The sequence below is a fragment of the Pelophylax lessonae genome (assembly GCF_965119305.1).
Source record: "Pelophylax lessonae genome assembly, chromosome: 6".
In the NCBI taxonomy this organism is placed as follows: Eukaryota; Metazoa; Chordata; class Amphibia; order Anura; family Ranidae; genus Pelophylax; species Pelophylax lessonae.
The window spans coordinates 115,532,406-115,557,583 of record NC_138773.1 but is presented as its reverse complement, the minus strand read 5'-3'; the positions used below and the strand labels follow the sequence as shown (position 1 = coordinate 115,557,583).

Genomic DNA, 25,178 nt, shown 5'->3' with positions numbered 1-25,178 from the left:
AGTATACCTAGAACTTTATTCACATTATAAAGTATGTGTCTTTGCATAAGATTAAGGTGTCAGTGCTTCTCATTGACGCATAAGGCTGGTACACTCGTCCGGTAAGCTTAATGCTGGCTGAAAATCGTCCAGTATCGGCTGGTTCAAAAGAAACCAGCCAACATTCAGCTAGTGTGTACAGCAGCCTATTCGGCTTCTGTCCAAGGGGCATACTGGAAAACCAGCAGCTGATCAGCACTGGCAGCCAATGGCTGTGAGCCCTGACTGGTGTGTTCTGGTGGGGGGGGGCAGTCCCCCTGTCCGAAAACAATAGCTCAGCAGGGAGATTGCTGTACTAACATTTCATAGTTAGTACAGCGAGCTACTCGAGAGCTCCTCCGATTTTTTGTTTTTTTTGTTCAGCCCACTGGGTTGAACAAAAAAAATGGCTGTGTGTACAAGACATTAGTTGACTGCTGAAGACACTTTTAAAGTATTTTTCAAATAAGTAAGAATGCAATGCTCACTATTATTTTGCTGGGTGAGTATCTACCGTCTCCTTAACAAAGTGTAATTACTTGAAACGTATTGACAATCTGGAAAGCAGACTAAAGCATATGTTCAAGAATGCATATGCTTGTATGTGGGAGGTGGGGGTGGGGGGTGTTAGCATCTAGTCCTTTGGCTCAGATCTCTAAACATTTTTTAGCTGCACATTTCTCTTTTTTTATCATACCTCATTTGTCAGTGTGGTTTCTAATTTTTACTGTGACATTCCCTCACAAACGTGCACTTTTCTTCCCTATAGAAACTGAATCAGAGTTTCCTCAAAGTAGTGGTGCCTCCAGTGCCTTGGCATTAGTTATGAGGGCAAGGCAACAAGCAGAACAAGAAGAGGACTCCCCGCCAATGAACAGAAAAACACCCAGTAATTCCAGTACAATGGCTCAAATTAAGATGGCAAGACAACAAGCTGAGCGTGACACAGACCAACCAGGCTACATTGCAGAACCAAGTGCTATGGAGAGGGTAATGCACGCCAAACAACAGGCTGTGTATGCGGAGCAACCTCCACGGCACAACACCGGACCATCAAATGCTATAGAGATGGTTATGAGAGCCAGACAGCAGGCTGAATATGAGGAACAGCAACCAAACTATGCGACAAACGCTATGGAGATGGCAATGAGAGCCAGGCAGCAGGCTCAACATGAGGATCGGCAACAAAACTATTGAACAGATGCTATTGAGATGGCAATGAGAGAAGGACATATGGAAGAAAACAAGATGCAACAAAGAGCTAAGCAGCAACAGAAAGCTAAGCAATGACTAGTGGGGGAGAAAAAAATGATAATTCAAGGCATTCTTACTTTGAAGATAAAGGTCCACAAGAATAGTTCTTATACTTGTGTATTTGGGTGATGTGACATAAACTGCATGCAAAATGTATTTTAAGATCTGTGCCATTATAGTTAATGGCCCTGTTAAATTTTCTTTAGTGTTATTGGCTATAATGGAATAGATCCCATTATGCATTTTGCCCTAAAGATAAATTTGAGGTAGGGTAAATTGTACGTAGTTACATGGGTCCAGCAAGTATGTATGTATGTATTGCTATACCTGGGGGATCCCCCTGGAATCTGGAAATCACTGTAGTAGGCACCACAACTCCAGTGATCTCCACTAGCTTCCAGTCCCATGCCGAGCGGCTGAAGCGATGTACTGTCAACAACGGGGGTCACTGGCTCTGCATGGGTGGCATTCAGGGAACATGTTGCACCCTCTCAATAATACAATACGTTCTATGAATGGATGATGTGGAGAGGCGAGGCGGTGACATCACAATCTCAACTTTGTCCAATGGTAAGTCTTCTCTGAATATTGCCTGTGCCGAGTAAGCCACCTCCTGTGTTCAGTAAACAGCAGTGCATCTGCTTGTCACAGGACCCGGAAGCTAGTGGAGATCACTGCAGTAGCTGTGCCTACCACGGTGATTTCCAGCTTCCACAGGAATCCCACTGGTATGGCACGTACATACTTACATTGGTCCAAGCTGGACCAATGTAACTATGTAAAAATTTCCATACCTTGAATTCAGCTTTAAAATGCATAAGTGTGGATTGACTGTTAAGTACTCAATCACAATGGACCTTTAAAAAAGCCCATTAAAGTTGATATAGGGGTTTTATAAATTACGCAAAGGAGCTGATCAATTTAAACTAGAAATTTCTCTAGTCCAGCCATTCTCAACCAGGGTTCATCCAGAGGTTACTTGAGCTGTCGCTGATTGACCTCCCATTTGACTGTGCCTGCATAGTTTAACAATAGGTCAAGGATAAATGCCACTGGACAGGGCCGGCTGCTTGACACTAACAATTATTTTAGTTGTCTGTAAGGATGACATTCTTCCAATTAGCCACCAATGTAAAGGGCATTTTCCCACTGGCCACCAATAAAGTGGTTCTTACAGGGGTTCTCTGAAATCTGAAAATTATCCTTAATCCTCTGAGGTAATCTGATTTAGTATGATGACACTTATGATGCAGTTTGTCAATGGCATTAACACAGCAGTCTGATTTTCTTTGATTTTCTGCATCCCCCAGGTTTTATTACCAGTTGATCCTGTTAGTAGGTCTGTTATTTTCAACACCCTTAAAGACAAAGAAGGGAATTTACTAAGACTGAAACTGCCAGAATTTGGGACAGTTGTGCATGGCAATCAATCAGCTAGTTTCTTATATTTTTGCACGGAAAGTTAACTTGTTTACATGTTTTCTAGGAACAATTTTTATGATGTGCAGAGAGTTTAAAATGTATTCTGATATGATTATTTTATTTATTAAAATAATATCTTAATATATGTTCACTGTTTCTTTGAATGTGTTACTCTTATTTCCTTTTGTAAGTTATATACAATCAGGAAATTTGGTGTGTCAATATAATGTATGTTAGTGGCTAACTTAATATATTTTAGGCTCATTTCCCTCAGATATTACACAATGAGATTAGAATATTAATTATTATAACTAAAGCATACATGTTAGCTTAGTGAATCAGGCCTGAAATTACTTTAGCAACGTATTTGTCATGGTTCAGCAGGCTTATGTTGTACCCATTTTTAGATGTTGAGATTTTTTGATTTGCTGCTGATCACAAGGGCAAGGGAGCTGGGACAAAGGGGCCTAATAGCATGCTTCCGGTGAACAGCCTACAGGCCACACAGAACACAGTTCACAGTGACAGCTGATCTTTTGTCTGGACCAATGTCCTATATTGACACCACTGCCATCATCTGACTTAGAAACTCTCAGACAAAAGCAGATCTCCTGATGCCAACATGGCAGCATACATGTGGTATAGCCCCGCTGCCTATATCCACCCACAGGACCTGGTACAATCTATAAAAGGAAAGCTAAAGCAACCTCCCCCATTCTCCTTTTTGTCCCCAAGAACTATACCCGCAAGACCCTGATGTTGCGATAAGTCCCTACCTGCCAACTAAGCCAGAGTCTGTCTGGGTTCAACCTCTCCCAGGCGCAGTTCCACATCTTACGTTGGTAAATGCAACAACAAGGTGGAGGGCCCCTTTTGGTGTTTTTTTTGGGGGATGAGGAATTCTCTAACTAGAGATGTCAGAAACTCATGTGGTGCACATAAGCTGGTATTCAGTTGCTGGAGTCCATGCTGCATGTGTTTCTCTGCAGCACACCTGAGCTGGTGTTTGTTTGCCGGAGTCCATGCTGCATGTGTTTCTGTGCACACCTGAGCTGGTGTTTGGTTGCTGGAGTCCATGCTGCATGTGTTTCTGTGCACACCTGAGCTGCATCCTGGTGCTGGAGTTAGTATTGCCTTTTCTTTTCTCCCACAGGTTTGTGCTATCCCTTTTTGGATTTCTTCCGTTGTCTCTACCTTCAATAGAGTTTGTAGTTTTTCCTTTGCGGGAGTGATTTTGAGGTTTTTCTTTTGTCAGCAATTTTTTCCTTTCACCTTTGGCATTCCCTGTGACCAGCGTGCGTGCATGATCCAGTCCGGTTTTTATGGCTTTTTACAGCCTCATGGCCAGCTATGGTGTAAGAACATACACTGCGTCCTCTTGTGGTGACCAACTTTGTTATGGTATGTCCAGGCTCACGCATGTGCGAGGTGGGTTTGCACTCAAAACATCTTCTGTTTTACCTTGATTCTGCTGCAGGTGAATGGGGGAGAGGAGGGAGGTGATTAAGGCACACGTCTATGATCTGTCTGCCTCTTTCTCTGAGTCTCTTTCATTTCACTTTCTGCACAGTGCTGACATCCTTGATCCAATATGAGCCTTCTGCCACATAACTAAGACCTCCATGTGTTCAGGTAGGGACCATCAGTGTGGTAAGTAAAAAGAGGAAAAAGAGTGCCCTTCCATGAGTGTGGCCTTTGTCTTCCTGTGCAACCTAGCCTGCTCTCAATTAAGTTCAATCTGAAGGAGCGTTGCCATGTAATGACGAGTGTGGTGTGGACAGCGGCTCATCCAGCCCCACAAATCTCGCCCAGGATGCGCATAAAGTTCTTATTAGTGTCAGCATTCCTCCTCTCCTGAATGCTAACAGTGACAAAAGCGTAAAAAATGCTGGGCCTTAAGCCTTTACCTATTACCAGACTAACATGTCTGTGGATATTGCCACCGAGACCTCTCCATGGGCAAAGGAAGCAGTGAGCCAGCAAGTCATGGCCCTTCACAGGCAAGTAGATTAGTCTCCAACAGAGTTCTCCAGCCACTTATGCCAGCGGACTCTGGGCACAGCATGTAGGACGCAGCCCTGCAGATGTGTTCAGGGCATCACAGTTACCTAACCAAGGAAGCCCCAAGCCCATCACAGCCATCTTTAATCCTGGCTCTGAGGACACCTTTATCCAAGCCATTCACCACTGCCTTACACCTGGCTTCATCGGAATTAGACGGTCGATTTTCCTCCTTAAGGAGGCTAAGCAGGTTTTGGGTGTCTCTCGGGTCCATAGTGCATTAGGGTGGTTAACAGGCCCATAATGGGATGACTCAGATGACTGCCTTAGAAGTCAGAACATACTTTACATTTTCAAGGCACAGCCTTCCATACTCCCCATTGAATGGAAGAACGAAGAGGTTGATTCAAGAGCACTGCCATTATTGGTATGAAGTTTTACATAGGTAAGCAAGGACAAAATTGTTCCCTACCCCAGAGAGAAACGCCACTTTTCTGGTCAAAAGAAAGGCACTTAACCTGTGTTCAATTAACATACACTTTACAGCACTGCACCTTTCTGCAAAGGTGAGGACTCTACCATTATGCCTTTTGTCAGGAATGTTATTCTTCCTGGGGAATATTCAGTTTCTAAAATAAAATAATCAAAGTATCAATGTACACAATATGTGGACAATAAAATAAATAAGTAATAAATAATAAATAAAGTTGAAGTGCAGCACAGGTGCAATAGATAGATACGTTAATAAATATGCAAAAAAAGTGTGTTATAATGCACACAAAAAATAATATAATGTACAGTGGGTACGGAAAGTATTCAGACCCCCTTAAATTTTTCACTCTTTGTTATATTGCAGCCATTTGCTAAAATCATTTAGGTTCATTCTTCTTCCTCATGAATGTACACATAGCACCCCATACTGACAGAAAAACACAGAATTGTTGACATTGTTCCAGATTTATTAAAAAAGAAATATCACATGGTCCTAAGTATTCAGACCCTTTGCTCAGTATTTAGTAGAAGCCCCCTTTTGATCTAATACAGCCAGGAGTCTTTTTGGGAAAGATGCAACAAGTCTTTCACACCTGGATTTGGGGATCCTCTGCCATTCCTCCTTGCAGATCCTCTCCAGTTCTGTCAGGTTGGATGGTAAACGTTGGTGGACAGCCATTTTTAGGTCTCTCCAGAGATGCTCAATTGGGTTTAAGTCAGGGCTCTGGCTGGGGCATTCAAGAACAGTCACGGAGTTGTTGTGAAGCCACTCCTTCGTTATTTTAGCTGTGTGCTTAGGGTCATTGTCTTGTTGGAAGGTAAACCTTCGGCCCAGTCTGAGGTCCAGAGCACTCTGGAGAAGGTTTTTGTCCAGGATATCCCTGTACTTGGCCGAATTCATCATTCCCTCGATTGCAACCAGTCGTCCTGTCCCTGCAGCTGAAAAACACCCCCACAGCATGATGCTGCCACCACCATGCTTCACTGTTGGGACTGTATTGGACAGGTGATGAGCAGTGCCTGGTTTTCTCCACACATACCGCTTAGAATTAAGGCCAAAAAGTTCTATTTTGGTCTCATCAGACCAGAGAATCTTATTTCTCACCATCTTGGAGTCCTCCTGGTGGAGGGCTGCAGTGATGGTTGACTTTCTACAACTTTCTCCCATCTCCTGACTGCATCTCTGGAGCTCAGCCACAGTGATCTTTGGGTTCTTCTTTACCTCTCTCACCAAGGCTCTTCTCCCCTGATAGCTCAGTTTGGCCGGACGGCCAGCTCTAGGAAGGGTTCTGGTCGTCCCAAACGTCTTCCATTTGAGGATTATGGAGGCCACTGTGCTCTTAGGAACCTTAAGTGCAGCAGAAATCTTTTTGTAACCTTGGCCAGATCTGTGCCTTGCCACAATTCTGTCTCTGAGCTCTTCAGGCAGTTCCTTTGACCTCATGATTCTCATTTGCTCTGACATGCATTGTGATCTGGAAGGTCTTATATAGACAGGTGTGTGGCTTTCCTAATCAAGTCCAATCAGTGTAATCAAACACAGCTGGACTCAAATGAAGGTGTAGAACCATCTCAAGGATGATCAGAAGAAATGGAAAGCACCTGAGTTAAATATATGAGTGTCACAGCAAAGGGTCTGAATACTTAGGACCATGTGATATTTCAGTTTTTCTTTTTTAATAAATCTGCAACAATGTCAACAATTCTGTGTTTTTCTGTCAGTATGGGGTACTATGTGTACATTCATGAGGAAGAAGAATGAACCTAAATGATTTTAGCAAATGGCTGCAATATAACAAAGAGTGAAAAATTTAAGGGGGTCTGAATACTTTCCGTACCCACTTTATATCTCAATAGTGATAAGGTGCAGTATGGTGAGAGATGACAAAGTGGCAACGTGCACAAAATCAGATAAAATTGTATCAATCAAAATGTACAATAAAGTGATTAGTGCACTTAAAGTGACAAAGTATCAACTGGCAAAAAAGTCCATATGCCAGTACACAAAATCAGAGAAAATCAATTTAAGGTGACTGGGTGAAAGTCCATAAATAAGTGTAAACGAATATAGGTGACTAAATCTTCACACATAGATGCCGGAGGTGACCCCGTGGAGGGTAGTGGGTGAGGTGCTTAGTGACCCCTAGGGTAAGTAGCTTGAGTGGAACCGGTACTTGAGTGGAACGCATTGCGTTCTAAGGATCTCCTATCTCGCTTGGTACTACTTTTAAACTGTGAGTACCCATTTGTATGCACTTTTACCAATAAAGGCTTTACGGAATTACACTATGAGCCTTTTTTCTTGCCCCATATGACCTACCTGCCCTAACCCCGTCCTGATTGGCTGACGCATACCTGCGGACCACTGGAGGTTATACCCCCTTTGAGTGTGGACCATCACAGGATCCTGAATACCCTTTAAAGAGCCCCTGTCTATCCCGGGACCCCACGGAGGACCCCTGGTGGGGTGGGTATATCCGGTGAGTGGCCTACTTACCCTAGGGGTCACTAAGCACCTCACCCACTACCCTCCACGGGGTCACCTCTGGCATCTATGTGTGAAGATGTAGTCACCTATATTTATTTACATTTATTTATGGACTTTCACCCAGTCACCTTAAATTGATTTTCTCTGATTTTGTGTACTGGCATGTGGACTTTTTTGCCAGTTGATACTTTGTCACTTTAAGTGCACTAATCACTTTAGTGTACCTTTTGGTTAATACAATTTTATCTGATTTTGTGCACATTGCCACTTTATTGTCATCTCTCACCATACTGCACCTTATCACTATTGAGATATACATATTATTATTTTTTGCGTGCACTATAACACACTTTTTTTGCATATTTATTAACTTATCTATCTTTTGCACCTGTGCTGCACTTCAACTTTATTTATTATATATTATATATAATATATTAGTTATTTATTTTATTGTCCACATATTGTGTACTTTGATACTTTGATTATTTATTTTATACACTGGTACCCCTCTAATACCTACCCCTACATACTATTAGTTGGCAGCGCCATTCCCCTACCTTTATTTTTCCATTTTATATAGCCTCTGGCTATAGTCTAGGGAGGCTGCAGCCCATCCATTTATTACAAAATCTATTTCCTTAGCGCGGAGTTTACCACCTTAATATTCAGTTTCTGTTGGCTGTATCCTTGATCGAGGAATTGACAGAGAGCTGAGGGATTTATGCAGAGGGGCAGGGGGTGCTTGCAAGCCAGTGATCGCAGGACTTCAGGGCAAGCACAATACAGTTGGGATCCAGAATCTCTAGGTCACCATTACCCATAAATTGCTGAAAGGGCAGGTCATTAGTGCTCTTCATGAGCTTAAATGCTCAGCGGATTTTGTGGATGAAGTAGCATTTGTTGTTAACAATGTTTCCCTATGGCAGTGCTGCATTCAGTGAGCCGAGTCCTTGGTCAACGAACCCATCCTCGGGCAGGCTGGTTGTAAGTGCCTGTATGATGACAGATTTTTACCTCTGACCAAAAATTGTGACAATTCCAAGAGACTCACCGCTGCTCAACCATGGATGTCCTCAGTTTGTTATGCAGATGGTTGGTGCTCGCAGTCGACTCTTGATTGGATTATAACAGTGTTTAGGGTTTCATAGAGCTGCATGCATCCTTGGACTGTCGAACGCTCATTACTGGTCATGATTAAAGGTTACATGTACATTCAAAGGCTAGGCACTATTCCAAGAGCAATCAGTGGTTAGTCTGGCCTTCCTCCTCATAGGAGGTTGAGGCTCCGGCGAGTTCTCTCTGCTAGTTTGGACCACTCTACATTCCAGGACCCAAGTTCATTTTGCCAGAAAGGAAAACTTTAGGAGCAGATGGAAGGGTGTGCAAGGACACCTTTCTGAAGCATGCACAGCCATAATCCTTTTCAATTCTGTCATCCCCTACATAAGTCTTGTTGATGGGAGACCCCTACTCAACCGGGCTAATGGGGTGAGAGCCAGGGTAACCGATTGTGCACACAGATGGCAAAGCCCATTTTTTTGGGATCTATGTGTGCCTTCTACAGTAAAACTCGGTTATTTTGGTGGCTCTGGCATCACCCTCCAGAAAATGTCATCATCCTTACCAGAATAGCACATTTCGCTCAGAAGGTAGATGTTCTCTCTCATCAATATTATACAACTGCAATGGTGAATGACTCTAAGTCCTCCATCAGAGAGATTTATTAGCTTTTATTCTTTTCTATGACTCGTACAAAGAAGACTGGAGACCAGTGTTGAATTTAAAGAAACTGAGTCACGGTGGAAGGTGAACATTTTCAGTTTGTTAAAAGGAAAAGAAAAACGCCCATGGGACTTTAAATGAGGTGGGTACCGTAAGCCATAAATACTGCATTTTATTTTGTCATACAATACACAGTATACAGGATCAAACAGTAAAAATACAAAAAAGTATACATATAGGCCCATAACAGTATAAATTGCATATTGGTACATAAACATCTTGAGGCTCATTGCATTTCGTGAGATTCGACTCACTTCTTCAAGAGCAGATGTGTATTTGGTCTATGTATATAATACAACATGGTATCAAAATACAATGCAGTAATCATAAAATTATATTTTGAATTGGACCTAAAGGCGGATAAGTACTCACATCGGCTGAGCCGGGATGAGAGACCCGTGCAACCCCCAGGTAGCGGCCGCAAACGCCTGATCCGGGAGTTGAAGGAGAGGAACAAACAGACAGCCTCCAAGGGGGGACATGAGGGAGATGAGTGGGGTATTTAGAATGTGAGAAGATTTTCTGCACTTCAATGTGCAGAAAATCTAAGCAGTTGGGATAACATATTGTGCGCTGTTGCCTCACATTCGGGCTCCACTGGTTATTCTGCATGAGGTCAACATAGCGGCAGTGTCATTTGTTCAGAAACAAAGGAGAACCGAGGGCAGGTTCCAATAGTGATGAAATTATCATGTCCTTGACCGAATGTAATCTTCAGTGGCTAGGGGCGGTGTACCTTCTGGGTGCCCAGGATGCTAATAGGGACTGTCGCACTAGGTGTGTTTGGTTTGGAATATTTTGCTCATATCCCTCAGCTGAACCTGTTTTCATCAACATCCATTCACACGGTGCCTCTCTTGCTACCCTCACTTGTCGGTGGAGGAAGTGGACACTCTCATTGACCCAAGGAATAGTCACCTAACAGATGTGTTTCTTCTACTACCTTTGACCATGAAGTTCTAGGGGAGAGTGTTGTCTGAGGGTCTCACTGTGATATGCATGCCAATTCATCCGCAGGTCTTGGGTTTACCCTAGCCACAGAACCTAGTCCGGACCAAGCCACCAGAGCTACCAGAGTTTCCACAACACCTGTCCCAGGATGGACTGGAAATTTAGAGGGAAGGATTGCAAGACTTGGGCCTTCCTCTAGCAGTGGTTGCATTCAGACAAGGTTCCAGAAAGGCATTAACAAACGCTATTTACTCCGAAGACTAGAACAGGTTCACAGTTGTGACAGCTGAGGAGAATTTTGATCCTCGCACCCAGAGGTTGCCCAGTTGCTATCATTTCTTCACATTGATATGGAGCACAGCCTAGTTCCATAAGAGTCTAAAGTGATTGTAAAGTCTCATTTCTTTTCTTTAAAAACAATAATGTCATACTTACCTGCTTTGTGTAGTGGTTTTGCACAGAGCAGCCCAGATCCACCTCTTGAGTTCCCGCACAGCAAGCAGCCATTCAGACACGGAGCCATGGTTTGGCCCCTCCCCTCAATCTCCTGATTGGCTAACTGACATTAATGGACAGCAGCGGGAGCCAATAGCGCCGCTGCTGTGTCTCAGCCAATCAGGAAGGAGAGTCCCGGACAGATGAGGCATTCGTGGACATCGCTCGATAGAAACGGGCTCAGGTGAGTTTTAGAGGAGCTGAGGCACACTTAAAGTTTTTTATCTTAATGCATAGAATGCAAGACAGAATGCAACCACTTTAAATTTCAGTCATTTCAGCTTTCACCACGGAAAATGGGCATGTGAGCTGCCAGGCGATAACTTCAAGGGGTAGAGTATCGGATCTGCAAGCACTCGGGGCTACAGAATCCTAAATCTTATTATTTTGAAAAAGTTGGGGCCTATTCCCCTCAAGCATTTTTGTTCCCAAGGTGGCTTACGTTTTCATCTTACAAAGTGGCAGTTCCGTCAGAGACAGTACCTAACCTACACAAGCTGGCTGTTTCAAGTGTCTAAATTGCCTATTTTTACGCCGCTTCCTCCGGGAGGCTGTTTGTGTTACCATTAGGCAAGTTCGGAGCAGGAAGCTAAAGCAAAACCTTGTCAGCTGGAACTGTCAAGGTCATCCATAAACCTTACAATGCATCAAGGCAAGAGCCTCCAGAAGTGATAGAGGCTCATTCAGCTAGGTCTTTATGTTCGGGGAAGCGCATGCAAAATGTCTATGAAGACCTCCGCTAAGCAGCAGGCTGGTAGCAACAGTGCACCTGCCTCAGGGGCTAGAGGGAAGATCCAGGGGCTCGTATATCAATGGATTTCAATAAAATGATGGTGCAGGCTTCCATGTCTATTGTAATAAAGTTTGATTTTACATTCTAGCCCTCTCTGTTTAGCTGGTTATCACATGTATGCTGCCATGTTGGTGTAATCAAATACTTACCAAAATTTTCCTTTCCTGACGCCAATTCATGGCAGCATGCGAACCTTTCCTATTTTCGATCTTTTGGTTATTTTTACGGAGAACGGGGGAGGTTGCTCCAGCTTTCCTTTTATAGATTTAAACAGATCCTGTGGGTGGATAAAAGGGCGGAACTATATCACATGTATGCTGCCATGGATTGTCGTCAGTTGATATGGGGTTAATATACACCATGGGATTGATATACTAAAACTGGAAAGTGCAAAATCTTTAATTCAGCTGTGCATGGTAGCCATTCAGCTTCTAACTTCAGCTTGTACCATTAAGCCCCGTACACACGCATCGATTATTGGCCGGGAATTTTCGGCCAACGTTCGATCGGCTGATTTTCGGCTTGTTAGTATGATGCCTAACAAGGTACAACCGACTCCGACTTTTCGACCGAAAAAAATCTGGTGTGCAGGCTATAAAATTTTTGTTGGCCGTCAACACAACGGTCGATTTTTCGTCAGTCAGTACAGATTTCGGCAGACAAAAATCTGATGAGCAAGACTGGGCATGCTCAGAGAAGAAAAAACACACGGAAAGTAAACCAGCACATGACATCACTTCTGAAGTAGATTTTTGTTGGCTGAGAAAATTTGTGTGCAGTCTAGGCACATTCCAACTAACAAAACACCACTCTGGACAAAAGTCGGACGATCGGTTGGCCGATAATCGTTGCGTGTGTACGAGGCATTAGGCTTTGACAAAAAACCTGGAAGCTGATTGGTTTATATGCAGAGCTGCACCAGATTTTTGCACTCTCCAGTTTTAGTGAATCAACCCCAATGTCTAAAGTCTTTGGTTTCCAGAGGCCAAAAAAGCTATATGTCCTCTCTTCCCCTTGACCTTGTTCAGGAATCAGAAGTATTTCATTGAGGATATTATGGAGGAAAGTTTTGAGGACATTCTATATCACAGATTTTTTCCCTCTCCTGAAGTTTATGAGGTACAAGATATGGCTTTGCGTCAAATGCTGTAGACGCACTAATTTTTGTGGCGCACACTAGTCTTTGCCTACCTGCACTTCATTCTCCATAGCCAAAACAAACCCTATGGGTACTGAAAGACTAGCTAAGTCTAAAAATGCTGTTAGCAGCAGAGAACACACACAGCCTGGCTCGGGAGCAAGCCTGCACGTTTGCCTCCATAGCAAGTGGCATACTATTGTGGCAGACACAGGAAAGGAGGCGCTGAAAGTGCTGGTAAGGGCACTCCAGAGAAGGAGGTTTTGGGCCCTACTGTGCAATTCTACTGCACAGAGCAGGTAGATATAACATGTTTTTTAAAGAAAAAAAAACAGCCTTTATAACCGCTTTAACCACTTCTCGACCCCACGCTATAGCCAAATGACGGCTACAGGGCGGCTGGCCAGTTCTGGGAGGGCGTCATATGATGTCCTCCTGTGATCGCACCCGCTTTGGCGTGCTCTGTGATAACTGTGTCCTTATAACAAAACTAATCACAGATCGGGGTAAAGGGCCAATCACAGCAATCTTTTACCACGTGATCAGCTGTGTCCAATCACAGCTGATTACAATGTAAATTCAAGCCGGTTGTCTGCATTCTTTTCCTCACGTTGAGAGGAGAGTCGATAAGCTTGTGTGAAAGGGACATGTACGGTACACTGATAATCAGGGCACTGGTTTTCAATGTCCTGCTTATCAGTACAGTCTCAACAGTGTTGCCAATCAGTGCCCACCATGCTGCCAATTAGTACTGCCAATCAGTGCCTCCTCATCAGGACCTATCAATGCTGCCTATAAGAGCCCAACAGTGCCACCTATCAGAGCAACCTATCAGTGCAGCCTCATCAGTGCCTATCAGTGCAGCCTTTGAAAAATGTAATAACAAACTATGAAAAACATTTTTGTTTTTTCAAAATATTCTGTCTTTTTTCATTTATTTAGAAAAAGATAAAAAAAAAAAAAAAAACAATGGTGCTTAAATACCACCAAAATAAAGCTCTATTTGTGGGGGAAAAAATGATAAAATTTCATATTGGAAGCAGAAAATTGGCCTGGGCAGGAAGCAGGTAAAAGTGCCCAGTAGGTAAGTAGTTAAGAGATCTGTTGTTAGGCATTTTTAAGTCATTGTAAAAGCCTTATTTGCTCACGCACATCCCAGCTCTTCAGCTGTTAATTGCTGCCATGTCTACTTACTAGACTATTGCTAACTGGCCAAGAGGCTTGAACAGAGACCAGGAACTCATCTTTGAAGACCCTGCTCTCTTAGAACACTTACAGATGATGCCTTCAGTCTTATTGTTGTGTGTTGATGCTCTTGAAAATTTAATTTGACAAGTCCCAAGAATTTCTCTCATCTGTATGCACATGCATAGGATTTTGTGGCTCAAAGCTTGGTCTACTGAACATGCTTGTAAGAAGTATCTTCTTCACATGCCTATTGTTGGTGAAATTCCCTCTGGGGAATTCCTTGACAAATCCATCCAGGAAGTTTCTTGAGGTAAGTTATTACTCCACAATGACTAAAAAAGTTTTTATAAAGAGCATTAATACCATAAACGTACCCAGGAGAAAGAAAGATGGGGGCACTAGTGCAACTGCCAAAAATAACAATAGACATGGAATGATAAACAACATAAAAAGAGAGAGTCTTACAGTCCTTAAACAAAGTCCATATAAAAACACTGTAGCATGAAGCTCACACTATGGCTAGCGTCAGCAGTCTCTCTTCCAAGCAGGATTTGGGGAGGCTCCCAACAGCAAACCATGTAAAAACAAAGGAGAGAAAAGCTCCACTATCTACACTATCTCACAAAAGTGAGTACACCCCTCACATTTTTGTAAATATTTTATTATAACCTTTCATGTGACAACACTGAAGAAATGACACTTTGCTACAATGTAAAGTAGAGTATAAAGCTTGCATAACAGTGTATATTTGCTGTCCCCTCAAAATAACTCAACATACAGCCATAAATATCGAAACCGTTGGCAACAAAATTGAGTAAACCTCTAAGTGAAAATGTCCAAATTGGTGCCAAAGTGTCAATATTTTGTGTGGCCACCATTATTTTCCAGCACTGCCTTAACCCAGAGCTTCACAGGTTGCCACTGGAGCAGGGCCAGCACCAGCATAAGGCAGCCAAAGCGGCCGCCTGAGGGCACCAGGAGAGGGGAAGCACGAAAACCAGGGGCTCCCCAAGAGTTGCTTATGCTGGCGCCAGTGGCCGGCCCTGCTTAAATGGCACCTGTACCCAGCCTAGCTCAGTACACAGACAGGAGGCAGCGCAGCACAGCCCCGGCCAGGCTCTGTTTACTTCACCTGCTCGCATCTCCTTACTACAATCCCGACCCTGCCTACTGTTCTCCTCCTCCTCTGCCAGCTGCAGCACAGAGCCAGACTGCAACACACTCAAAGACCACCCCCCTCTCTTCACCCTGCAAGGTGAGGATCGCTGCCTGGATCATGAAAAAAAAAAAAAACATCCGCCCCACCTTGGGAATAGCTGAAAGGGACACAAACACCTCCATTTCAGCAGCACACAGAGCGTGTGAGAATAGGGGGAGGAGCCTGGAGCAAAGTGAGACCAGGGGGAGGTGCCAAGGCCAGCAGAAGGCCCAGGAGGAGCATGATTTGCAGTGGTAGTACAGCACAGTCGGAGATGAAGATTTCTCTTTCCCATCTCTGTGGATGGCAAGCAAGCTGTGTATGTTATTTTACCAGTCATGCCATTGTGCCATGCATGCAAACTCTAATCGTCCCTTATGCCATGCGTGCAATCCCTGATCATCCCTTGTTCCATGCATGCAATCCCTGATCATCCCTTGTGCCATGCATGCAATCTCTGATCATCCCTTATGCTATGCGTGCAATCCCTGATCATCCCTTGTGCCATGCATGCAATCCCTGATCATCCCTTGTGCCATGCATGCAATCCCTGATCATCCCTTGTGCCATGCATGCAACCTCTGATCATCCCTTGTGCCATGTATGCAATCCTTGATCATCCCTTGTGCCATGCATGCAATCTCTGATCATCCCTTGTGCCATGCATGCAACCCCTGATCATCCCTTGTGCCATGCATGAGATCCCTGATCATCCCTTGTGCCATGCATGCAATCTCTGATCATCCCTTGTGCCATGCATGCAACCCCTGATCATCCCTTGTGCCATGCATGCAATCTCTGATCATCCCTTGTGCCATGTATTCAATCCCTGATAATCCCTTGTGCCATGCATGCAATCTCTGGTCACCCCTTGCACCACGTATGCAATTTCTGATTATGCCTCGTGCCATGTAAGCAATCTCTGATTATCCTGTGTGCCATGTATGCAACCTCTGATCATCCCTTGTGCCATGTATGCAATCCCTGATAATCCCTTGTGCCATGCATGCAATCTCTGGTCACCCCTTGCGCCACGTATGCAATTTCTGATTATGCCTCGTGCCATGTAAGCAATCTCTGATTATCCTGTGTGCCATGTATGCAACCTCTGATCATACCTTGTGCCATGTACGCAATCTCTGATCATCCCTTGTGCCATGCATGCAAACTCTGATAATCCCTTGTGCCATGCATGCAAACTCTGATAATCCCTTGTGCCATGTATGCAATCTCTGACCATCCATTCCTTGTGCCATGCATGCAAACTCTGATCATCCCTTATGCCATGCATGCAATCTCTGATAATCCCTTGTGCCATGTGTGCAATCTCTGATCATCCCTTGTGCCATGCATGCAATCTCCGATCATCCCTTGTGCCACGTATGCAATCTCTGGTCATCCCTTGTGCCATATATGCAATCTCTGACCTTTCTGTGTGCCATGTATGCGATCTCTGATTATCCTGTGTGCCATGCATGCTATCTCTGATCATCCCTTGTGCCATGCATGCAATCTCTGATCATACCTTGTGCCATGTGTGCAATCTCTGATCATCCCTTGTGCCATGCATGCAATCTCCAATCATCCCTTGTGCCACGTATGCAATCTCTGGTCATCCCTTGTGCCATAAATGCAATCTCTGACCTTTCTGTGTGCCATGCATGCAATCTCTGATCATCCTGTGTGCCATGCATGTAATCTCTGATCATCCCTTGTGCCATATATGCAATCTTTGATCATCCCTTGTGCCATGTATGCAATCTCTGACCACCCCATGTGCCACGTATGCAATCTCTGACTGTCCTGTGTGCCATGTATGCAATCTCTGATCGTTCCGCGTGTCACGTATGCAATCTCTGACCATCCCGTGTGCCATGTATGCAATCTCTGACCATCCCGTGTCCCATGTATGCAATATCTAACCACCTCGCATACCATGTATGCAATCTCTGACCACCCCACGTGCCATGTATACAATCTCTGACCGTCCCGTGTGCCATGTATGTAATCTCTGACCATCCAGTGTGCCATGTATGTAATCTCTGACAACCCGTGTGCTATCTTTGCATTCTCTGCCCACGCCGCGTGCCATGTATTTAATTTCTAACCATCCAGTGTGCCTTGTAGGCAATCTCTGACCACCCTGTGTGCCATGTATGCAATGTTTGACAGTCCCCTGTGCCATGTATGTGATCTCTGACCACCCTGTGTGCCATGTATGCAATTTCTGACCACCCTGTGCGCCATGTATGCAATCTCTGACCGTTTTTGGTGTTTTTCTTTTTTGTAAGTTAAACACACACTCTAAGCACTAGAACCACTATAGCTTAATGGAGCACAAACAAAGTGTATGCCATATGGGGGTGGGTGGAGCAGGAGGAAGAATTGGGGGGGGGGCACCAAAATGCACCTTTGCCTATGTAGTTAAAAATCCTTGCACCGGCCCTGCACTGGAGTCCTCTTCAACTCCTCCATGACAACATCATGCAGCTGGTGGATGTTAGAGGCCTTGCGCTCCTCCACCCTCTGTTTGAGAATGCCCTACAGATGCTCAACAGGGTTTAGGTCTGGAGACATGCTTGGGCAGTCTCCCCTTTACCCTCAGCTTCTTCAGCAAGGCAGTGGTCACCTTGGAGGTGTGTTTGGGGTCGTTATCATGTTGGAATACTGCCCTGCGGCCCAGTCTATGAAAGGGAGGGGATCATGCTCTGCTTCAGTATGTCACAGTACATGTTGGCATTCATGGTTCCCTCAATGAACTGAAGCTCCCCAGTGCCGGAAGCACTCATTCAAGGCAGTGGTATTCTTGGAGGTATGTTTGGGGTCGTTATCATGTTGGAATACTGCCCTGTGGCCCAATCTCCGAAGGGGGGGGGGGGTCATGCTCTGCTTCAATATGTCACAATACATGTTGGCATTTATGGTCCCATCAATGAACTGTAGCTCCCCAGTCCCGGCAGCACTCATGCAGCCCCAGACTCCCACCACCATGCTTGACTGTAGGCAAGACACACTTGTCTTTGTACTCCTCACCTGGTTGCCACCCCACACGCTTGACACCATCTGAGCCAAATAAGTTTATCTTGGTCTCATCAGACCACAGGACTTGGTTTCAGTAATCCTTGTTCTTAGTCTGCTTGTCTTCAGCAAACTGTTTGCGGGCTTTCTTGTGCATCATCTTTAGAAGAGTCTTCCTTCTGGGACGACAGCCATGCAAACCAATTTGATGCAGTGTGTGGCGTATGGTCTGAGCATTGACAGGCTGACTCCCCACCCCTTCAACCTCTACAGCAATGCTGGCAGCACTCATATGTCTATTTCCCAAAGACAACCTCTGGACATGATACTAGGCATGTGCACTCAACTGGTCGACCATGGCGAGGCCTGTTCTGAGTAAAACTTGTCCTGTTAAACCACTGTATGGTCTTGGCCACCATGCTGCAGCTCAGTTTCAGGGTCTTGGCAATCTTCTTATTGCCTAGACCATCTTTATGTAGAGCAACAATTTTTTTTTTTTTAGATCCTCGGAGAGTTCTTTGCCATGAGGTGTCATGTTGAACTTCCAGGTGACCAGTATAAGAGAGTGAGAGCGGTAACACCGAATTTAACACACCTGCTTCCCATTCACACCTGGGACCTTGTAACACTGAGGAGTCACATGACACTGGGTAGGGAAATGGCAAATTGGACATTTTACCTTAGGGGTGTACTCACTTTTGTTGCCAGCGGTTTTGACATTAATGGCTATGTGTTGAGTTACACGTATGTGTGGCCTTTACCTGTTATATCTAGGTAATATGTACGCACAGGGAACCTGGGAGTACCACAGTCCATAATGAGTTACATCAGGTCCTGGGCTTGTAGACCCAACATTTGGGACAGCCTGGACCTGACAGTACCATAATCTATTCATTTTATATGTACCCTATAAATATGTATATAGTATAGTCACTGTTGTTGCCAAAATAAGAGAATAAGGTACTTAAATAAATAACTATCTGATTGCTTTGTTTTGTATAGAAAAATACCTCTCTTTTTTCTTTCCCCCCCTACTAGAGAAACCCGGGCTAGCTATACAAAATAACTTGGAGTAACTTTATAAATACAAATGTGAATAATTAAAATGCTTATATATATTATTGAGAGGAATATGGAGATACCATGGCGATTTACCTAGTTCCCTTGATAAGGCCATAGCTATGGATAACTGGTTTCATCTAGAGGTAGGGTCCCTGCTTAGATAACATTGGATTTTTGGAATTTTGGAAATTCCCTAATCTGTATACACAATAGTGTCTGATCCAGGGGAGGTTGAAAATATTTGTCGTCTAAAAATTTGGGAATGCGTAAAAAATGTTCCTTTGTTAAGGCCACTTTAAGTTTGGTCGTCTTATACCATATATTTTGTGGGTAATCATCCATTGTCCCCTCACCTCTTTCCTTGTTTTGTTTTGTCTTGCTTTATATCCTCTAATGTTTCTGTATTAGGATAAGTGTGTGGATGCTTTGCTGCAGTACCTCTCTCTGGCCACAAGATCTCCTCACTCTGGCGCTTAGCTTCCGCTACCCATTCGCAGCCAGGCTAATTATCTGGCTCTGTCGGGGTATAAATAGGAGGCGGCGTACGTCATTATTACGTCCTGAAGAAGCGTGCTGGGTCACGTGAAACGCGTTGATGTCACGCACAGAACTCGTCACTCCACTCCGCACCCGGCGTGAACGCCTCTCCTCTGAAGCTGGTTGAATCACGGGGAATCCCCCCCTGACCCAATGACTTTTCTAATGATCCAAGGCTACGGCGGTGGTGGCCATTACTGGTGATCAGCACAAGCCTGTCAGTAGCTTACTGTAAGCTTACTCAGCGGTCATCTAGGGAAGAACTTCTTGAGAGCTTCAGCCCTGTAGAACTTGAACCGCCAAGGCAAATACATTTGAAAGCAGTTACAACGGTCTCCGCTGCGTTGGCTTGGTAAGAGACTTTGCTTCAACATAATTTGCCATATTGCCATCCCTGAAAGGTCAAGCCAGACTGTGCAATTTGAACCAGCTGTTCACTGGACTGTCCTGAATTTACTGGCTAGTGACCTATCCAGAATCTGGGCAATCATTCTATGAATACTAGAATGAACCTTTAATGGGTGTGATCATGGTTCAACTGTTCTGAGTTGCATGCAGAGCCATTAGAAACGCATGAGAGATGACAAGCCAGATCTGCAGCTTATTCATTTTGAGCTATCTGCATGCCATATGGACTCCACTGGGTTCAATACGCAACTTACACTGCTGATTTAGCTGCTGTGATAAGGTGAACTGATGCAATAGGAACACCCTATGTTCTACTTGGAGGTATTTTTATTCATCCTGCATCAGATCGGTAGACTCCAGTGTGGGTTATGGGTGGCCACAATCTTACATAGACTGTCATAGTCTGGTCGAGGCACCCTGTTTGGAATTACCCACAGGAGTCATCAAATGTTTCAGAATTACAAGAGTTCCAACTGCTCTTCGTTACAGGATTGGAGTCCCCCTACACATGAACCTAGTATCAGGTTCCAGTCTAACCATAATTTGAGATCCAGATAGAAGCCTTTTCCACACTATTGGCCACCTCCAGTGGATCCTGCCCGCAGAGGGACATTTCTGGCCTGGTCTTTGTTGGAGGGTGAGGGGTGGTGGTGCCTGGGTGCTGGGTGGAGTGTCATCAGAGTTCCAAGTGTGTTTTATGGAGTACGGACGTGAGTTAATGTGGGAGAGATTTCACAGGTTTCATGTTTACATTTGCCATTGCCTTGTGCTTTGATATGTTATATGTAATTTTCCTCAATAAAGAATTTTTATAATTGTGCACAAACCAGTGTTGAGCCATACTTTGCAACTTTTATTGTTATTGTGAGGGAACAGTGAATTTACACTGTTATATACAAGATACACTCACTACTTTACATTGGAGCAAAGTGTAATTTCTGCAGTGTTGTCACAAACAAAGATATAATAAAATATTTACAAAAATTTGAGGGGTGTACTCACTTTTGTGAGATACTGTAAGTGCATTATTTATGAAAACATATTTATGAAATGAAAAACAATAAATATGCACTAACATTTACAAGATTTTAAAAAGCGTATCAATAAGTCTCCAGCAGGTGGCAACCTTCCAGGTGGTCAATGGTGAACAAGCTCCTCCACAGGGATGTGATGCAAGGTGCTTGGCACTGGGAAGTAAACCAGGGAAACACCAGGATAAGCCAACAGAGGAAGCATTGGGTGGAGAGGAGCAGGGGAGTGAGTATCTAGACAATCTAGGTTAGGGGCTCTGTGTTTTTATTGATGCACTCAGCACAGACAGACACAACTCTAGCCCCTACATGCAAGGGTGGCTGCACAGGATGCTGCAAGAGCGGAGATACCCTAAAACCTGGGACAGCAGTCATGGCACCAGCAGCATAGGCAAGGATTAAAGGATGAAAAAGCTGAATACTCAGTGAGTAAATCAGCTGCTGAAAGTCTTAAATAATTGCGGATTTCATATAAATTCTGGACTGTCACCCCCTTCCAGTCAAGGCCATTTTTCAGAGCTGTCATACTTTGAATTGAGTGAGTCGCTTTAAAGTTTTTGAGACAAAGCTTTCTTTTGGTTATATTTAATGGGTTTTAAACCTTTTTTTATATAATCATAAATGTCATACTTACCTGTTCTGTGCAAAGGTTTTGCACAGCGCAGCCTCGCACCACCTCTTCTAGGCTCCCCTGTCATCGCTCCTCGCCAAGTTCCCCCATAACATGGTGTTGCTCTGCCCCAGCCCCTGCTTCCTTGTTACAGGTTTGGATTGACAGCAGCAGGAGCAAATGGCTCCAGCCTTTCTGTCCTGTGAGGAGAGAGAGAGCAGTTGCTCTCAGACACAGCACAGCATTGAGATCAGACTCAGGTAAGTAATTGGAAAGGGCTGGCTGGAGAAGGGGGGGATCCAGATCACAGAAGATTTATTATCTTAATGAAGAGATAGCATTGAGGCCCTTTTCACACGAGTCACGTTTTGCAGGTGGACCCTCCATTGTCCTCTTTGGAACAACAGGTGCAAACAGACATGTGCCCATTCACTCTTGCCGACATCCGATCCAATAAAAACAGAAAAAATGGGGATCTGTTCAAAATCCATCTCGTGGATCAGATTGGATCAGGTAGAAAAGGACAGGAGGTCTATTTAAATCTAACCATCCATAAAGCAGAGCAAGCTATGTCTGGTCTGAATAAGCAGAGTGGAAAAGATCCAGATGTCCGCCTGCTCAGGGGTATCAGCTGACAGATTCCCTGCTTAGCAGTCAGGCTCTTGGCAGAGTACAAACAGAAAAAAAAAAAAAAACACATGCTACTATATTTCTTTGATAAAAAAAAATAACCCAAGTCAATGCATATTATTTAGTCTGTGTGAAAGATATGGTCTACAAATTATGATATATTTACACACACACATATATATATATATATATATATATATATATATATATATATATATATATATATATTGATGTACTGGCTGCTTATCTCATTTCTTGAGGCCCCAAAATGCTAGGGCAGTTCAAATCCCCCCCCCCCCCCCCATGACCTTTTTTGGAAAGTAGACAGTCCAAATTATTTTGTAAGAGGCACTGTGAGGTTTTTGAAGCTATTTTTTGCTCAATTGTTCTTGAAAAATGATTTTCACAAAATTGTCATTTTAACAAGTTTTTTTTCTCACACACAGCATAGGCATAGTTGCAATTACACCCCAAAACATATTGTTATATCTCCCAAGTATTTTGAGGGGCTCAAAATCCAAGGAGCACCTTAAGGTTTTCTAGGGGCAATATTTACGCATCTAGTTTCCTGACTACCTATCACACTTGGACGCCCTGGAGCACCAGGACCAACAAAATGACCATATTTTGGAAAGCAAACACCCAAACATATTCTAGAGGCATAATGAGTTTTTTTGAAAATATGATTTTTTTTGCCAAAAGCTTTTGGAAAATGCAGAAAGAACAACGAGCATTTGTTCTACACAAAATTGCCAATTTAAATAGATTTCTTGCACACAGCATGTGCATACTTAGAATTACATCCCAAAATGCATTCTGCTACCACGTGTGAGATTTTATTACTTTTTTGGACTAATACCAGACATTTTATCTTGTGTATCACAAAAATCAACTAATTGTGTCAAAACCAATGTACTGTAATTGTTGCCTCTGTACAAGTTGTCAGGGAATATAGCTTGGTGTGGCATCACCTATAGCAGTCCCTGTACCTATAAGTCATAACCTACCGGTACGTGGCTGCCCCTAAGAATGCCATATTCACTGGCCAGTAAGTACAGGAGCCTGAACAAAGAAAGAACAAAAGGGTTCATGTGGTAGCAGAAGTGCAGTTGTTTGCAGGGAATGTCTCAGAATGGTGTCTCGCAGGTACGTAGTCAGTCGAAAGTGCAGATGGGTCAGTTCAGGAAGAGACATGATCAGCAACCAGGCATAGGATTGGTCCAGGCAGCAGGCAGAATTGTGGTAAATAAACACGCCAGGGTCAGGGGGCTAGTGTGGCACCAATCAGGAACACTGCTGCTTACTTACCCTGAGACAGATGTGGTGACAATCAGGGACAGCGTTGCTGGCTTACACTGGTCTGGTGACACTGTTTCTGGTGTGGTCAATGATCAGGAAAACTGTTACTTTCTGCACTAGTCCGTTATGGCGGCAATCAGGAACACTAATTCTAGCTATTATTACAAATATATAATTAGCGCAATCCCTTAGATTAGCCTCAGTTATGTCTAATCAATGTGGTTTAAATATTAAATCATAATAATAATAATAGCTGTTTTTGTGTGAAAATTAAAGTTAAATTTAATTGGACAATAATTCTAAGTGCTAGTGCATGTGCAAAATAAATGTATCCAACTATAGTGAAAACATATTAGATCTTCCTCAATAACAGTGTTATAAATATGGGTGGCCTATTTGTGACCAGATAAATCTTCAATTTTAAATTGTGCTAGTGCAATAATTTTTTTACCAAAAAGTGCTAGTGTAATTAAAAAAAGCATACAAAAATAAATATTTAAAACTGCAATTAATCAACAGAAATATATAGAAAATATATATATGTGTTATCTAGTGGAAAATCAATAATTCAATAAAAATAACTCAAATAATATATATGAATTATTCAGTGAAAAAAATCAGTCAATATTATAAATAACAAATCCATCAAACAAATCCAAAAAAAAAATTCTCCAGTGATAAAGTGCAAAGTGCTGCTTGATCTCAAACGAAGTGTTCACGGTGTTTACACGTGAAGATCCTCTCCCCCACAGTGCTATAATGGTTTGTACAGATCAAACTCACCAGAAGCTTTGCTTGTAAAATTATAAACCAACCACCAAGCAAGTATAAACTCCCACGGCAAACAGCCAGACAGCTTCTCCTTGTAAACACACTTGGATGGATCAGGGTTCAGGAAGGTCCATATAGATAAACATGGAAAGGAATGCCGACCATAGTGTACAATTGTAAAGCAATCATTTATTAAATTAATACAATCAATTACACTCACATGGGCCGATGTCTACTAAACACAAGGAATCTGCATGTGTAAAAATCCTCCACTGTCCCGGTCTCTGTGATGTGTACTCGGAGCCTGGATACAGTGTAGCAATGCGATGCGGTGATGCCTCAGCGTCCTAAGCCACGCCCTACCGGTTTCGCCACCTGACGTCTTCACAGGGAGGTCAGGGGGCTAGTGTGGCACCAATCGGGAACACTGCTGCTTACTGCTTACTTACCCTGAGACAGATGTGGTGACAATCAGGGACACCATTGCTGGCTTACACTGGTCTGGCGACACTGTTTCTGGTGTGGTCGATGATCAGGAAAACTGTTACTTTCTGCACTAGTCTGCTATGGCGGGAATCATGAAAACTAATTC

At 43.6% G+C, this 25,178-nt stretch overlaps 1 protein-coding gene across 1 annotated transcript in view; it reads left to right on the top strand.

Annotated features, from left to right (window-relative positions):
• TMC5 (transmembrane channel like 5) overlaps positions 1-1,302 on the top strand; it is a 269,346-nt gene extending 268,044 nt beyond the window's left edge. The window contains exon 22 of the mRNA XM_082260900.1: positions 788-1,302. Within this exon, the coding sequence (XP_082117026.1) occupies positions 788-1,215 (428 nt within the window). The 3' untranslated portion in view covers positions 1,216-1,302. The remainder of the gene's footprint in view (positions 1-787) is intronic.
• Positions 1,303-25,178: the final 23,876 nt, after the last annotated feature.